The sequence below is a fragment of the Anolis carolinensis genome, unplaced genomic scaffold (genome assembly GCF_035594765.1).
Source record: "Anolis carolinensis isolate JA03-04 unplaced genomic scaffold, rAnoCar3.1.pri scaffold_13, whole genome shotgun sequence".
NCBI lineage: Eukaryota > Metazoa > Chordata > Lepidosauria > Squamata > Dactyloidae > Anolis > Anolis carolinensis.
Window position 1 is genome coordinate 16,987,306 of NW_026943824.1, and position 17,628 is coordinate 17,004,933.

The window sequence follows — 17,628 nt, forward strand, 5'->3', positions numbered from 1 at the left end:
CACAGCGCAACTGGCAATGTAATTCGAACCATTGTTGGCCCATTCTCTAATTGTCTCTTAATGTTTCGTTAAATTTCCCCCCCCAAAAAAATTTTTTTAAATATATTTTAAAAAATATTTTTAAAGTTATTTTTTTGTTTCTGCAACCTACCTAGAATGGGAGCTTAGCGCAGCCTAACATGGCTGCCGCTCCCCGGCCAATCGGAAGCTTCCACGATGGACACAAAGGTGGGGGCTAGGGTTGATGCGGATAGCTCAAGAAATGAGGGCGGGAGAGCCCTGTAAAAGTCCCCCCCCCCAGGTTCCTTTTTTTTTTTTGGTGATTGCGCATGTGCGCCCGCCATTTTAGAAACATTTAGAATCATTATGAATTTTCGGAAATATCCGAAATTTTTGGGTGAAAAAATCGAAAATACTTACTGTATCGAAGCGCCAGCGCCCCCTACTTTAGAAACGAGAATTGAAACATGCCTAGTAAACATGTAAAAGGTTTTTGGAAATTGGTCATAAGGGAAATAGAAAATATTATGAATATAAAAATTAGAAGGAATCCAGTGGAAATATTACTTTTAATTAAAAAAGAGGATGAGAAAGATAAGAGGGAAACATTTTAATAGACAAGGTAGTCAAATAATGATTTTTAGTTCTCTGGGAACTACCCCCCCCCCCGCCCCCCGCCCCAAATAATTTTTCTTCTGTGTTTTTCTGATCATTTCTCCCTGTTAATTGTCGCCTCTGCAGCAGCACTACCTGGACGGACAGATCCCGTGTCTCTTTGTGGCCACCAAGGCGGACCTGCCCGAGACGTCTCTGCCGCACGGCCTCTCGCCCGCCGAGTTCTGCCACAAGCACCGCCTCCCGCCACCGTTTTACTTCACCTGCAACGGACAGGGCCCACCAAGCCCCGCCATTTACGCCAAGCTGGCCGCTGCCGCCACCTTCCCGTCAGTACTTTTTCACTCTTGTTTATATTCCTCTCTCAGTTAGGCATGGGCCCACTTGTGCCCTCCCTCCAGTTGTTCTGGACTCCAACTCCCAAAATTCATGGTTTCTTTCTGTTGAAACTGTCCATGTGTTTGTGGAATTCAATTGCTTCTCTGTGTTGCCTGACATGGTAGTTATTAGCGTGGTCTAATCAATAGACCTCACAACCTCCATAGATGCAGGCGAAACGTCAGGAGAGAATGCTTCTGGAACATGGCCATACAGCCCGGAAAACATACAATAACCCAGACTCTCCTCTTCATAGTGTGTGTTTCCAAGCAACCTCCCATCTAGGAAAATAGATTGAAATCCACAAGCATGTGGACAACTTCAACAGAAAGGAAGAAACCATGAAAATGAACAAAATCTGGTTACCAGTATTAAAAAAACTCAAAAATCAGAACAGTAAATAAAAAGCAATACTCTGAAAACAGAGGATTTCCAGACGTGAATCAACCTAGGGCAGTTAACGACTCTAAACAAAGGATGCCCCAGAGGCAGGAAGAAGACAGCAGATAAGCTTTTCAATGCTAATTAAAGTGATTAACTACACAAACACTGACCTCTCTCACCCTAGACTTTCCACAGATATATATTTACCTCTTTGCTTAGTTTTCTCCATACCTCACAACCTCTGAGGATGCCTGCCATAGATGTGGGCGAAACGTCAGGAGAGAATGCTTCTGGAACATGGCCACACAGCCCGAAAGACACACAGTTTAGAGGGCCAATCTCTGCCCACTTGGTCTCCTAGCAATCTACTCAGCCCAGGGGACAGGCACAAGAGTTTGGAGAGACCCCTAAGGGCCATCCAGCCCAACCCTTTCTACTATGCAGCAGGACACAATCCACGCATTCACAACACATGCACAACGTATAAATACTATACAATACTACACAGGGACATAGACCCCCTCTACCCTCACCACTTTCACAGTACACAAACAACCAAATGCATACTCAACATAAAGGCAACCATACAACAGACATTCAATACCACCACTACCTCAACAATTTCTCACCAACACCGCCAGACAACACCACAGCAACGTGTGGCCGGGCACAGCTAGTTACACATATAAGGCCAACATTCAATGCCTTAACATAGAACAAAGGCAGAGACAAACGCAGGCTCCGAGCTGGCCTCGAACTCATGACCTCTTGGTCAGAGTGATTTGTTGCAGCTGGTTGCAGCTGGCTGCTCACCAACCTAGGCCACAGCCCGGGCTTCCCAGTTTTGTGATAAAATTAGGTGCCTTGGCTTATATTCAGGTTGGCTTATGCTCAAGTATATACGGTACTATGTCCAGGTTGGTTCATCAAGTGCTCTGCTCTGGCTGATTTCTCTAGTTGAGTTAGTCTTCAGTGCCTTTCATGTTTTTTGACTCGTGTTTGGGCAATGCTGCATTTGGTGGTCTCTATATAGCAGGGGTCCTCAAACTTTTAAAGCAAAGGGCCGGTCCACAATCCTTCAGACTGTTGAGGGGCCGAATTATCATTTGAAAAAAAATACGAACAAATTCCTATGCTTACTGCACATGTCTTATTTGTAGTGCAATACAACAATAACAATTAAAGAACAATACAATATTTAAAAATGAAAACAATTTTAACCAACATAAACCTATCAGGATTTCAATGGAAAGTGCGGGCCTGCTAATGGCCAATGAGATAGTCAAGTTAATTATGATTGTTGTTGTTGTGTGCCTCCAAGTCATTTCAGACTTTGGGCGAGCCTAAGTCTAAAATTAATTAATTATTTATTACCTTTATTTACTACATTTATATCCCACCCTTCTCACCCCGAAGTGGACTCAGAGCAGCTGTATGTACATACAATATATTATATTATTAACAGAGCACGATATTAGCATTATATATTACTACTAGCTGTGCCCGGCCACGCGTTGCTGTGGCGAAGTCTGGTGGTATGGGAAATAAAGTATTGAGGAATTGGTGGTAGTTAAGGTAAAGGGTAAAGGTTTTCCCCTGACATTAAGTCCAGTCGTGTCTGACTCTGGGGGTTGGTGCTCATCTCCATTTCTAAGCCAAAGAGCCGGCATTGTGTGTAGACTCCTCCAAGGTCATGTGGCTGGCATGACTGCATGGAGTGCCGTTACCTTCCCGCAGTACCTATTCATCTACTCTCATTTGCATGTTTTCGAACTTCTGGGTTGGCAGAAGCTGGGGCTTTAGATAATCTGTGGAAGAGGCCTAAGTGAAGCCTAACTCTGCCTGTCCCCTGGGCTGAGTCGGTTGCTAGGAGACCAAGTGGGCGGAGCTTAGACTTCTAACTGGCAGCAATTGGATAAAAACAATTATTCCTCTCCCTCTAATTAGGACTTTATTTTTCTTTTCTTTTTGTTGTATCAACCTAGAGGCGTGGATGATGGTTTGTGTTGTCAAATTTCGAGGTTGGGGGGCCTGTAGTTTTGTTGTTTTGTCCGCTGCCCTGATGCCATCACTCTTTTATATATATAGATATTGAACTATACCACTATACTGAAATATTATATGTAATATAGAACATATAATTAATATTATTATATGGTATCATTATTAGTATTATATTGTATAACATTATAATATTATTTATCAATATTATATGTATATACAATATATTATATTATTAAAACTGATATAAAAATATTATATTATAAAACTGAGGGCGGGGGCCAGGTAAATGACCTTGGAGGGCCTTAGTTTGGGGACCCCTGCTATATAGACTTGTCCACAGCTGCATGGTATACGGTAGACTCCTCCAGAGGTGAGAGGATCAAGTTTGCATGGCTGCAAGGCTGGCAATACAAGTCCTACCGAGTTATTTTTAAACCTGCTGCTCGAAGAAGAGTTTTGTGTCACTCAAAGGTGTACCCTTTTGGCATTGTGTACAAAACGGTGCTCTTTTCTATTTCTTGTCCGCACCTTGGACGGGACAGACGTGGCGCAGAGCTTAGCTGCGCCCATTACTTTCCCACGCCGAGCGCTTGCTGTGCTTCCCTGGCTTTTATAAATGCAAGCATTTCCCCAAGGAGTATAGGGAATCCATTATTTATACACAACTACATCCAGAAAGGGCAGCGGAGAGCCAGCCAGTCTTGGGTCCTGCATTAAGAGCTTTATTTATTTATGCTACAACTCTTTAAAACATCTTAATATATGTGTGAAGAGTGCAAGGAAAAGGGTGGGGAGCTCATGTGAAGTCTGATCTGGCCACGGTGGTCCATGCCTTAGTTACCTCTAGACTGGACTATTGCAATGCACTCTACGTGGGGCTGCCCTTGAAGACGGCCTGGAAACTCCAACTAGTTCAACGTTCGGCAGCCTTGCTTCTAACTGGAGCAAATTATAGGGAGCGGTCAACCCTCCTGCTTAAGGAGCTCTACTGGCTGCCGTTCACCTTCCGGACCCAATTCAAGGTGCACGTGATCACCTACAAAGCCCTGAACGGTTTGGGACCCTCCTACCTTAGGGATCGCCTCTCCCCCTACGAACCTGCACGATCTCTTCGTTCGTCGGGGGAGGCCCTCCTCTCGCTCCCACCTCCGTCACAAGCACGGTTGGTGGGGACGAGAGAGAGGGCCTTCTCCGTGGTGGCCCCTTCCCGGCTCTGGAACTCGCTCCCCAGGGAAATCAGGCAAGCCCCCACCCTGGTAGCATTCAGAAAGAGCTTGAAAACCTGGCTCTTTACTCAAGCCTTTAGATAAAGGCTAGCTGTGCCCTGCCACGTGTTGCTGTGGTGTTGTCTGGCGGTGTTGGTGAGAAATGGTTGAGGTAGTGGTGGTATTGAATGTCTGTTGTATGGTTGTCTCTATGTTTAGTATGCACACTGAAGTGGATTATATGGCAGTGTGGAGTCAAGATAATCCAGTTCAAAGCAGATAATATAAGATTCTAAATGGGTTATATAGCTGTGTGGAAGGGCCTTGAGTCTACACTGCCATATAATCCAGTTCAAATCAGATAATCTGTGGAAGAGGCCTAAGTGAGGCCTAAGTCTTCCTGTCCCCTGGACTGAGTAGGGTTGCTAGGAGACCAAGTGGGCGGAGCTTAGCCTTCTAACTGGCAGCAATTGGATAAAAACAATTATTCCTCTCCCTCTCATTAGGACTTTATTTTTCTTTTCTTTTTGTTATATCAACCTTGAGGCATGGATGATGGGTTGTGTTGTCAAATTTCGAGATTGGGGGGCCTGTAGTTTTGTTGTTTTGTCCGCTGCCCTGATGCCATCACTCTTTTATTTATTAGATAAAGATTGCTAATCCAGAAGCAATCTGTATCTGTGACCATTCTTGTACCGGTTTGCACCTTTTACCTTTGTCAACTCGATATAGACACAGGGTCTATTCCCATCCCAATTTGCACTTCCAGAATTTGCAGCACTTTATCAGTCACCTTGTGTTTACAATATTTATATGGTGCACCTTACCCAGTCTACTTTTACAATCTCTCAGTTTTAATCCATGTTTTTATTAGTTCTTGTTTTTATTGGCTAATGTTTAAATTTTTTTTTTATTGTGCAAGTTGTTGTCTATTGCTGTGTTTTATACTGCTACTGTTTTTATTCGGGCTTGGCCCCATGTAAGCCGCCCTGAGTCCCCTCCGGGGAGATAGAGGCGGGGTATAAAAATAAAGTTATTATTATTATTATTATTATTATTATTATTATTATTATTATTATTATTAAAAGAAATATATGTTGGAGGAAGGCTGGGAAAGTGCTCTCTATGAGTGATAACATCTTTTGCTTTTCAAGGATCTCATTTTATCTTGCTTCCTTTAATATTCAGCTTGTCCGAGTGGAGATGGATACCAAAGCTTGAACAATAGATCTACTAGAGCAGGGGTCCCCAAACTAAGGCCCGGGGTCCGGATGCGGCCCTCCAAGGTCATTTACCTGTCCCCCGCCCTCATTTATAATATTTTTATATCAGTTTTAATAATATAATATATTGTATATACATATGGGGAGCCCCGGTGGCGAAGTGTGTTAAAGCACTGACCTGCTGAACTTGCGGACCAAAAGGTCCCGGGTTCAAATCCTGGGAGCGGAATGAGCGCTCGCTGTTAGCCCCAGCTCCTGCCAGCAGTTCGAAAACATGCAAATGTGAGTAGATCAATAGGTACCGCTCCAGCGGGAAGGTAACGGTGCTCCGTGCAGTCATACTGGCCACATGACCTTGGAGGTGTCTATGGACAACGCCGGCTCTTTGGCTTAGAAATGGAGATGAGCACCAACCCCCAGAGTCAGACATGACTGGACTTAACGTCAGGGGAAAGCCTTCACCTTTTACTATACACATATGATATTGATAATAATACTATCATTTTATACAATATAATACTAATAATAATATCATATAATAATATTAATTATATGTTATATATTACATATAATATTACAGTATAGTGGTATAGTTCAATATAGTAATATATAATGCTAATATTGTGCTATGCTAATAATATAATATATTGTATGTATATACAGCTGCTCTGAGTCTCCTTCAAGGTGAGAAGGGTGGGATATAAATGTAGTAAATAAATGTAGTAAATGAATAAATAAATAATTTTGGACTTAGGCTCGCCCAAAGTCTGAAATGACTTGAAGACACACAACAACAACAACAACAATCCTAATTAACCTGACTATCTCATTGGCCAGAAGCAGGCCCACATTTCCTATTGAAATCCTGATAGGTTTATGTTGGTTAAAATTATTTTCATTTTTAAATACTGTATTGGTCTTTCATTGTTATTGTTGTTGTTTTGCACTACAAATAAGACAAGTGCAGTGTGCATAGGAATTTGTTCGGGTTTTTTTTTTTTCAAATGATAATTCGGCCCCTCAACAGTCTGAAGGATTGTGGACCGGCCCTCTGCTTAAAAAGTTTGAGGACCCCTGATCTAGAGCAATGATGGGCAAGCTTTTGCGCTTGGTGTGTCAAAATTCACCAAAAAACCTAGCATGACTTGCGTGGTGTGTCACTTCGAGAAAAAAAACAACCCATAATTTCGCAATATGTATAGTTTAAATAACAAAAATATATAATTGTAATATATAACTGTATTTAATCTTTGATCTAAAGTGATGCCGAGATATTTCACGTGGGAACAGTGTTCAAGCTCTTGGCCTTCCCAGGTAGCTTTCAATTTCTTTGTTGGCTTCACAGTTCTGTGCAGATAGCTATATATATAAATGAGTGATGGCATCACGGCGACCAACAAAACTACAGGCCCCCCAACCTCGAAATTTGACAACACAACCCATCATCCCCGCCTCTAGGTTGAGACAACAAAAAAAGTAAAAAATAAGGTCCTAATTAGAGGGAAAGGAATAATTGTTTTTATCCAATTGCTGCCAGTTAGAGGACTAATCTCTGCCCACTTGGTCTCCTAGCAACCTACTCAGCCCAGGGGACAGGCACAGTTAGGCCTCGGCCTCTTCCACAGATTATCTAATTTGCACTGGATTATATGGCATTGTAGACTCAAGGCCCTTCCACACAGCTATATAACCCATTTATAATCTTATATTAACTGCTTTGAACTGAACTATCTGGACTCCACACTGCCATATAATCCATTTCAGTGTGCATTTTATACAGCTATGAAGAAGGGGCCTCATATAATCCAGTTCTAAGCAGATAATATAAGATTATCAATATAATATGTAATAATTACTGTGATATAGAATCATAGAATAGTAGAGTTGGAAGAGACCTCATGGGCCATCCAGTCCAACCCCATTCTGCCAAGAAGCAGGAAATCGCATTCAAAGCGATTAATAATAATACAGAACAATATAATCTCTAAAATCAGGACAGTAAATAAAGAGCAACACTCTGAAAGCATAAGCCACAGCAACGTGTGGCCAGGCAAAGCTAGTAATTATCTATATAAAGAGAGATGTCTATATAGATATATATGAAAATATTTGTAAATATTGCAGGGGAAATGCACGCGCACACACACACACACATAGAGATTTCTAGATAGATATAAATATATAGGGCTTGCAAATATTGCAGGAGGGAAATACACATATATAGAGAGAGGATTTGCAAACGTTTCAGGGGAAAATGCATATGTCAAATTAATATATATAATTATAGATCTATATCTAGCTCTGCATTGTTTATGTAGGCATTGGATGTTTGCCTGTTATTATGTTGGAAGCTGGCCTGAATCCTCATGGGGAGATAGGGCAGGGTACAAATGAAGTTATTATTATTATTATTTTATTATGACACAGCAAACAAGATAGATATGCTGGATTTCATATCACAAGTCGAACACTTCCCAAGTGTCTAGGACTGTGTGATGTATTTTCGGAAGATGCGCGCAGATCCCAGCAGGGTGGCCTTTTGCAGTTGGCAGATCGTAATTTTGTCAATGTCTATTATTTCCAAATGCCGGCTGAGATCTTTTGGCACGGCACCCAGTGTGCCGATCACCACCGGGACCACCTGTACTGGTTTCTGCCAGAGTCTTTGAAGTTCAGTCTTGAGGTCCTGATAGCGGCTGAGTTTTTCCTGTTGTTTTTCACCTGGGATGGCAACATCAATGATCCAAACCTTTTTCTTTTCCACAACTGTGATGTCTGGTGTGATGTGTTCCAGAACTTTGTCAGTCTGGATTCGGAAGTCCCACAGTATCTTTGTGTGGTCATTTTCCAATACTTCTGCAGGTTTGTGATCCCACCAGTTCTTTACTGCTGGGAGGTGGTACTTGAGGCATAAGTTCCAATGAATCAATTGGGGCACGTAGTTGTGCCTCTGTTTGTAGTCTGTCTGTGCAATTTTCTTACAGCAGCTGAGGAGATGATCAATGGTTTCGTCGGTTTCCTTGCACAGTCTGCATTTTGGGTTATTATTATTATTATTATTATTATTATTATTATGTTATTGTTACTACCATATTGTTTTTGTTGACCCTCCTTTTCCACTTACAGAGCTAGTTTACTGTTTTTCTTTGAAAAACGGTAAATATTGAACAACCTTTAACCTACTGATGACTCAAAATAATTTCTATTTTCATTTTGAAATTGACCTGTAGCTGCTGCATTTCTCACCCTCAGCTTATTCTCGAGTCAATAAGTTTCCCCAGTTTTTTGTGGTAAAATTATGTGCCTCGGCTTATATTAGGGTCGGCTTATACTCAAGGATCTAGAAAAATCCTCGAGAAGACAGACTTTGGTGGATATGGATGAGAAAAAGTGTTGTACTGGTTCCGTGGGTGTTATGAGAACTATGTTGTGCAGTTAAAATCTGAAACCTGAAGTGGACATCTGCATCACATTTAGTGCTTTGGAGGATTCCTAGAACGTTGCCAGAGGCAAGATTGGATCGTAGCTTTTTCAAGTACGGATGTTTATTTTATTTTTATCCGCATAACAGGAATAGGTACTGAAGGAGCATGACCTAGAAAGGCACAGCAATAGCTTTTCTCCTGTTAGAAATTATTCAGAAGTTGTCGCACTATTTATACCCCCGTTAAGTAGAAAGCATTAGTGGCTCACCCCTAGCTCAGCCCTGCCTGGCAAATAAGCATGGCAACCCTGCAAAGCTTTGCAAAGCGTGTTTAAATGGGGGCCCTGCGCGTCTCGCCCTAATCTGGATTACCGTGCTTTTGCTTACGGTGCATAGAATCATAGAATAGTAGAGTTGGAAGAGACCTCATGGGCCATCCAGTCCAACCCCCTGCCAAGAAGCAGGAAATTGCATAACTTATTTTGCATCTGACGGGGAACAAAGACTGTGTCGGGCATTGAAAGCATGACCTCAATGACTGGGGTTTGCAAGCAAGAAACCCTGGGATCTCCTGCTTGTAAGGGGACTTGGGCGTCGGTGGTCTTGGAAATGCCATATCTGTCAGAGTAATTCGCAGCGTAGCAGCAGTTGTATGTTGTCAATGGAGCGCAGAAATGAAGAGACGTCAGAAACGATGTTAAAAATATATACAAAGCTTTACTGTACAAGACAAAACAGAATTGCAGACAAACACAGACAGACACAAATTTCATTTAAACACTACTAATATACAAATCCCACATTAACAATATCTGCCTGTCTGGGATTGTAGCAAGAATCTAGGTTTTTCCAAGCATTGCACAAGCAAGTAATAAATGCAGCCACCTCCCTGCTCCGTTGTGTAGGATTTTGCAGGCTTCCAGCGGTCCATTCAGCTGCTGTTCTTAAGGTCTAAGGCAGGGGTCCCCAAACTAAGAATGCGGCCCATCGAAGCCATTTATCTGGCCCCCAAGGCACAAGGGGGTTGGGCTAAATGACCCAAGGGGTCTCTTCTCTTACAACCATTATTATTATTATTATTTTATTATGACACAGCAAAAAGAGATATGCTGGATTTTGTATTATTATTATTATTATTATTATTATTATTATTATTATTATTATTATCAACACAACGACGTTGTATGGCACAGCAAACAAGATAGATATGCTGGATTTCGTTTCGCAAAACCACAAGTCGAACACTTCCCAAGTGTCTAGGACTGTGTGATGTATTTTCTGATGATGTGTGCAGATCCCAGTAGGGTGGCCTTTTGCAGTTGGCAGATGGTGATTTTGTCAATGTCTATTGTTTCCAATTATTATTATTATTATTGACATTGAGGCTGGGTGGCCATCTGTCAGGGGTGCTTTGCTTGTGCTTTTGGTGCACACCCCCTTTCAGTCCCCTCCGGCGTCCCAACCCCCAGGTCGAGAAACCCTGTTCTAAGGCCCGGGCTGTGGCGCAGGCGGGAGAGCAAGCCAGCTGCAATTAACTGCAATGAATCACTCTGACCAGGAGGTCATGAGTTCGAGGCCCCTCGGAGCCTATGTTTGACTTGTCTTTGTTCTATGTTAAAAGGCATTGAATGTTTGCCTATATGTGTAATGTGATCTGCCCTGAGTCCCCTTCGGGGTGAGAAGGGCGGAATATAAATGCTGTAAATAAATGAATTAATAATAATAATAATAATAATAATAATAATAATAATAATACTTTATTTATACCCCGCCACCATCTCCCCAACGGGGACTCGGGGCGGCTTACATGGGGCCATGCCCAAAACAATACAATATAAACAGCATATAAAAGAACAACACATCACAACACAATAAGCAATACAATAAATCAGGGGTCCTCAAACTTTTAAAGCAGAGGGCCGGTCCACAATCCTTCAGACTGTGGAGGGGCCGAATTATAATTTGGAAAAAAAACGGACAAATTCCTATGCACACTGCACATGTCTTATTTGTAGTGCAAAACAACAACAATGAAAGAACAATACAATATTAAAAAATGAAAACAATTGTAACCAGCAGAAACCTATCAAGATTTCAATGGGAAGTGTGGGCCTGCTTCTGGCCAATGAGATAGTCAAGTTAATTAGGATTGTTGTTGCTGTGTGCCTTCAAGTTACAGTAGAGTCTCACTTATCCAACATAAACGGGCCAGCAGAATGTTGGATAAGCGAATATGTTGGATAATAAGGAGGGATTAAGGAAAAGCCTATTAAACATCAAATTAGGTTATGATTTTACAAATTAAGCACCAAAACATCATGTTAGACAACAAATTTGACAGAAAACATAGTTCAATACGCAGTAGTGCTATGTAGTAATTACTGTATTTACAAATTTAGCACCAAAATAACATGATGTATTGAAAACATTGACTACAAAAATGCATTGGATAATCCAGAACGTTGCATAAGCGAGTGTTGGATAAGTGAGACTCTACTGTATTTCAGACTTTGGGCAAGCCTAAGTCTAAAATTATTTATTTATTTACTACATTTATTTATTACATTTATAACCCCACCCTTCTCACCCTGAAGGGGACTCAGAGCAGCTGTATATACATACAATATATTATATTATTAGCATAGCACAATATTAGCATTATATATTACTTCAAAAGAACGATACCACTATACTGTAATATTATATGTAATATATAACACAAAATTAATATTAATATATGGTATTATTATTAATGTTATATTGTATAACATTATAATATTATTATCAATATTATATGTATATACAATATATTATATTATTAAAAATGATATAAAAATATTATATTATAAAACTGAGGGTGGGGGCCAGGTAAATGACCTTGGAGGGCTGCATCTGGCCCCCAGACCATAGTTTGGAGACCCCTGCACTATACTGTAATATTATATGTAATATATAACATATCTATATATATAAAAGAGTGATGGCATCACGGCAGCGGACAAAACAACAAAAGTAAAAACCCCACAACCTCGAAAATTGACAGCACAACCCCTCATCCATGCCTCTAGGTTGATACAACAGTTAGAAGGCTAAGCTCTGCTCACTTGGTCTCCTAGCAACCCACTCAGCCCAGGGGACCCTTTACCTTAACTACCACCAATTCCTCAATACTTTATTTCCCATACCACTATACTTTGCCACAGCAATGCGTGGCCGGGCACAGCTAGTAATTAATATTATTATATGGTATTAGTATTATATTGTATAACATTATAATATTATTATCAATATTATATGTAAATACACTATATTATTAAAATGATATAAAAATATTATATTATAAAATTTAGGGCGGGGGCCAGGTAAACGACCTTGGAGGGCCGCATCCGGCCCCCGGGCCTTAGTTTGGGGACCCCTGCAATAAATAATACTATCCATTACAAAATAAAACTCGTGTTCTTTTTCGGTATTGCTCAACTCGTGTCTTGTCTTCCAGGCACCTCAACGACATCGACCTGGGAGCGGCTTCTTTCTGGATCCGCGTCGCTTTGGGAGCCACGGTGGCTGCCGTTGTGGGCGTGACGCTTTACAAGGCGATGGCGAAGAACAAATAGAGGAGGACGAGGATGAAGAAGAAGCCACCAGCCCTCTTTCGTCCTCCTCCGCCTTTCCCCACCTGGCTCTCCAAAACCAGCTCCGTTGCCCTCGAGCAAGCAGCATGCCACTCAGGAAAAGGGACGAGATGGCCACCCGGAGAATCGCTTTTCCCTTGACCTCCTTTTCTCTCACTGCGGGGGGAGCTCGGTAGCATGGACGGCCACCATTGCAGCACCAGCAGAAGCCGAAATCATTGCAGGAAATCATCTCACCGGCTTCGCATTCTGCCGTTTTCCACACTCAGGGAGTGCCTCTCCTCGGCCGTAGTTCTCTCCCGTGACCTCTGGACTCCGCTTCACTTTTTGTACCGCCCTGGGAGGTCTTTCTTCAAAGCTTGAAGCCGTTGCAACAAAATGAATGATTAATCCTATTTTTTAAAAAAAGAGACTTCTGTTTTATGGGATGCTCAGGCACAAGGGGGGACGGGGCTTAGTTCCTCACAAAAAAAATAATCAATTTACATCCCCAGACCAAAAAAGGTATTGTAATAATCAATTTACATCCCCATACCAAAAAAGGGAAATGCTAAAGAATGTTCAAACTTACTTATTTCACATGCCAGGAAGGTAATGCTCAAGATCCTGCAAGGCAGACTCCAGCAATACATGGAGCGAGAGTTGCCAGATGTCCAAGCTGGGTTTAGAAAAGGCAGAGGAACCAGAGATCAAATTGCCAATATCCAGATGCTGGATCATGGAGGAAGCCAGGGAGTTTCAGAAAAACATCGACTTCTGCTTTATTGACTATTCTAAAGCCCTCGACTGTGTGGATCATAACAAACTATGGCATGTTCTTGGTGGTCTGGGGAGACCAAGTCACCTGTCTGTCTCCTGAGGAATCTGTATAAAGACCAAGTAGCCACAGTCAGAACAGATCAATGTGGCCCAATTTTTCCTTTTTTAATCCATCCTCCACTTATATATATAGATAGTAGGCATGTCCGATCGATGAAAAAAATGTTTCAATTCTCGTTTCTAAAGTAGGGGGCGCTGGCGTTTCGATATAGAAAGTATTTCCGATTTTTTTCACCCAAAAATTTCAGATATTTCCGAAAATTCGTAATGATTCTAAATGTTTCTAAAATGGCAGACGCACATGCGCAATCGCCAAAAAAAAAAAAGGAACCGGGGGGGGGGACTTTTCCAGGGCTCCCCCGCCCTCATTTCTTGAGTGATCCTCATCAACCCTAGCCCCCACCTTTGTGTCCATCGTGGAAGCTTCTGATTGGCCGGGGAACGGCAGCCATGTTAGGCTGCGCTAAGCTCCCGTTCTAGGTAGGTTGCAGAAACAAAAAAAAAATTAAAAATATTTTTAAAAATATATTTTAAAAAATTGGGGGGGGATTAATGAAACATTAAGAGACAATTAGAGAATGGGCCAACAATGGTTCAAATTACATTGCTGGTTGCGCTGTGAGACAATGTCGGAATGCGTATCAAAAAGCAAGAACAATCCGAAATAATTCCGATATATGATTCAGAACGATTTTTTGGACATGTCTAATAGATAGATAGATAGATAGACACACACACATATATCTATAATGTGCATAATTAAGACCAAGTTAACAACAAAACCACTGGGCCAAATCACACCAAATTTGGCCACAATACTCACTTTCCAAGGAGTGACCTTGCAACTTCAAAGCCTGGCTACTTCATACCTAGGGGATTCCATTGTTGCCCAACTTGAATACCATTGATTAGCCTTTTAGCTTCAAAGCCTGGCTGCTTCATACCTTGGGCGATCCTTTCTAGGCCACCTTGAATGCCACAAAGAAAACCCCTCTTAGGATTACGCCACAGCAATGTGTGGATGGGCACAGCTAGTATATCTTCTATATATATAAAAGAGTGATGGAATCCTGGCGACCGACAAAACAAGAAAACTAAACACCCCACAACCTCGAAAATTGACAACACAACCCCTCATCCACACCTCTAGGTTGATACAACAAAAAGAAAAGAAAAATAAAGTCCTAATTAGAGGGAGAGGAATAATTGTTTTTATCCAATTGCTGCCAGTTAGAAGGCTAAGCTCCGCCCACTTGGTCTCCTAGCAACCCACTCAGCCCAGGGGACAGGCAAAGTTAGGCCTCACTTAGGCCTCTTCCACACTGCCTATAAAATACAGACACCACCAGACAATGCCACAGCAACGCGTGGCCGGGCACAGCTAGTATATATATAGTTGTGTAAATATGTATATGAAAAAAAAGGAATGCTTTTCTGCCCTCAATAGTGAATAAATCACTCGGGATACATTTTTTAAAATGAAGCTTTTTAAAAACCGGTGCAGTGTTCAGAAGTTACTGCATGGTTCCAGGGAAGGGAGAGAGCGGGCTTTTTTTGAGGAGGGTCCCCCTTCTTCCCCTGTGCGTCTTGATGGTTTTTTAAAATTATTTCTGAATTTTAAAATTATTTCTGAACCTCGTAGTTTGGAACGCAGGCACTCTCTCAGCAAATAAATGCAACTGCTCTTAAGCCAGCTCTGTCCCGCTCTGGTTGTGCCTGCGTAGGATAAATATGACCAGAGGGTTGTTGTGTGTTTTCCAGGCTGTATGGCCATGTTCCAGAAGTATTCTCTCCTGACGTTTCGCCCACATCTATGGCAGGCATCCTCAGAGGTTGTGAGGTATATGCCTGCCATAGATGTGGGCAAAACGTCAGGAGAAAATACTTCTGGAACATGGCCATACAGCCTGGAAAACTCACAGCAACCCGGCTCAGAGGTCTCCGAATCCTGGTCCTTGTTGGTGTCATTTTGAGCGGAATCCTGGTCCTCATTGGTGGCTGTTTGAGCAGAATCCTGGTCGTCGTTGGTGTCTTTTTGAGCAGAATCCTGGTCCTCGTTGGTTTCATTTTGAGCAGAATCCTGGTCCTCTTTTGTCTTTTTGAGCAGAATCCTGGTCCTCGCTCGTGTCTTTTTGAGCAGAATCCTGGTCCTCGCTCGTATCTTTTTGAGCAGCATCCTGGTCCTCGTTCGTGTCATTTTGAGCAGAAACCTGGTCCTCGTTCGTGTCATTTTGAGCAGAATCCTGGTCCTCGTTCGTGTCTTTTTGAGCAGAATCCTGGTCTCCGTTCGTGTCTTTTTGAGCAGAATCCTGATCCTTGTTCGTGTCTTTTTGAGCATAATCCTGGTCCTCGTTGGTGTTTTTTTGAGCAGAATCCTGGTCCTTGTTCGTGTCTTTTTGAGCAGAATCCTGGTCCTCGTTCGTGTCTTTTTGAGCAGAATCCTGATCCTTGTTCGTGTCTTTTTGAGCAGAATCCTGGTCCTCGTTGGTGTCTTTTTGAGCAGAATCCTGGTCCTTGTTGGTGTCATTTTGAGAAGAATCCTGGTCCTCATTCGTGTCTTTTTGAGCAGAATCCTGGTCCTCGTTCGTGTCATTTTGAGCAGAATCCTGGTCCTCATTCGTGTCATTTTGAGCAGAATCCTGGTCCTCGTTCGTGTCATTTTGAGCAGAATCCTGGTCCTCGTTGATGTCTTTTTGAGCAGAATCTTGGCCCTCGTTCATTTCTTTTTGAGCAGAATCCTGGTCCTCATTCGTGTCATTTTGAGCAGAATCCTGGTCCTCGTTCGTGTCATTTTGAGCAGAATCCTGGTCCTCGTTGATGTCTTTTTGAGCAGAATCTTGGCCCTCGTTCATTTCTTTTTGAGCAGAATCCTGGTCCTCGTTCGTGTCTTTTTGAGCTGAATCCTGGTCCTCGTTCATGTCTTTTTGAGCAGAATCATGGTCCTCATTGGTGTCTTTTTGAGTAGAATCCTGGTCTTCGTTCGTGTCTTTTTGAGCAGAATCCTGGTCTTCGTTCGTGTCATTTTGAGAAGAATCCTGGTCCTTGTTTGTGTCTTTTTGAGCATAGTCTCATCAGATCTGTTGTTGGGTCCTTCCAAAAATGGCTTCATCGCTTGCTTGGCCTCCTATCCTGGCATAAAAGTCTGCTGTGGTTGAGATTGTGGTGCTGCCCATGCGTGTGCTCTCTCTAAGGGATGCCCCAGATCAATTCACTGCGGCGTTTAGCCAAGCGCAGCCACCGATGGATCAATGGAGGCCTGGGAGGGGGATATTCAATTAGTACATCTGCCTCATCTGAATACGGAATTGGTAGCTTCTGCATGAGCCTCGGCTTTGTAACCCATGCGCCCCTGTTAATTGTGTGATTATAATGAGCACAGTAATCCTATAGACCCCAAAGGCTTGCCTGTGGGCAGTACTGATGCGCCGCTTGCTGTGGCCTGACCGACTAAATGCAGCCCCACATTTCCGATTGCAGGAGATATTGGGTGACCCTTTCCTTACTCATTGGCAAGTGTTTATCTACCGCTTCGATCCAAACTTGCCCTTCTCCCCACTGAGCGCAATTGTGATGCCGTCCCGATGCCATTGCCCCACATTGAGAAAGATGGGTCAGGCTTTGTAGCACTAGGATTTGTGTCCCTGGCTTATAAACTCATTACTTCCTAGGCTTGTTGTATGTTTTCCGGGCTGTCTGGCCATGTTCCAGAAGTATTCTCTCCTGACGTTTCGCCCACATCTATGGCAGGCATCCTCAGAGTTTGTGAACATGGCCATACAGCCCGGAAAACATACAACAACCCTGTGATCCCGGCCATGAAAGCCTTCGACAACTCATTACTTCCTAATTGGTTCTAGCATAAAAACATGGGGAAAGTTTAAGGTAAAGGTTTCCCCTTGATGTTAAGTCCAGTTATGTCCAACTCGGGGTTGGTGCTTATCTCC

At 42.4% G+C, this 17,628-nt stretch overlaps 1 protein-coding gene across 1 annotated transcript in view; it reads left to right on the top strand.

The window, feature by feature from the left end:
* The window catches only part of rhot2 (ras homolog family member T2), a 55,153-nt gene extending 39,990 nt beyond the window's left edge, over positions 1 to 15,163 (top strand). The window contains exons 18-19 of the mRNA XM_062964215.1: positions 742 to 944; positions 12,730 to 15,163. Of these exons, the coding sequence (XP_062820285.1) occupies positions 742 to 944; positions 12,730 to 12,847 (321 nt within the window). The 3' untranslated portion in view covers positions 12,848 to 15,163. The remainder of the gene's footprint in view (positions 1 to 741; positions 945 to 12,729) is intronic.
* The last annotated feature ends 2,465 nt before the right edge of the window (positions 15,164 to 17,628 follow it).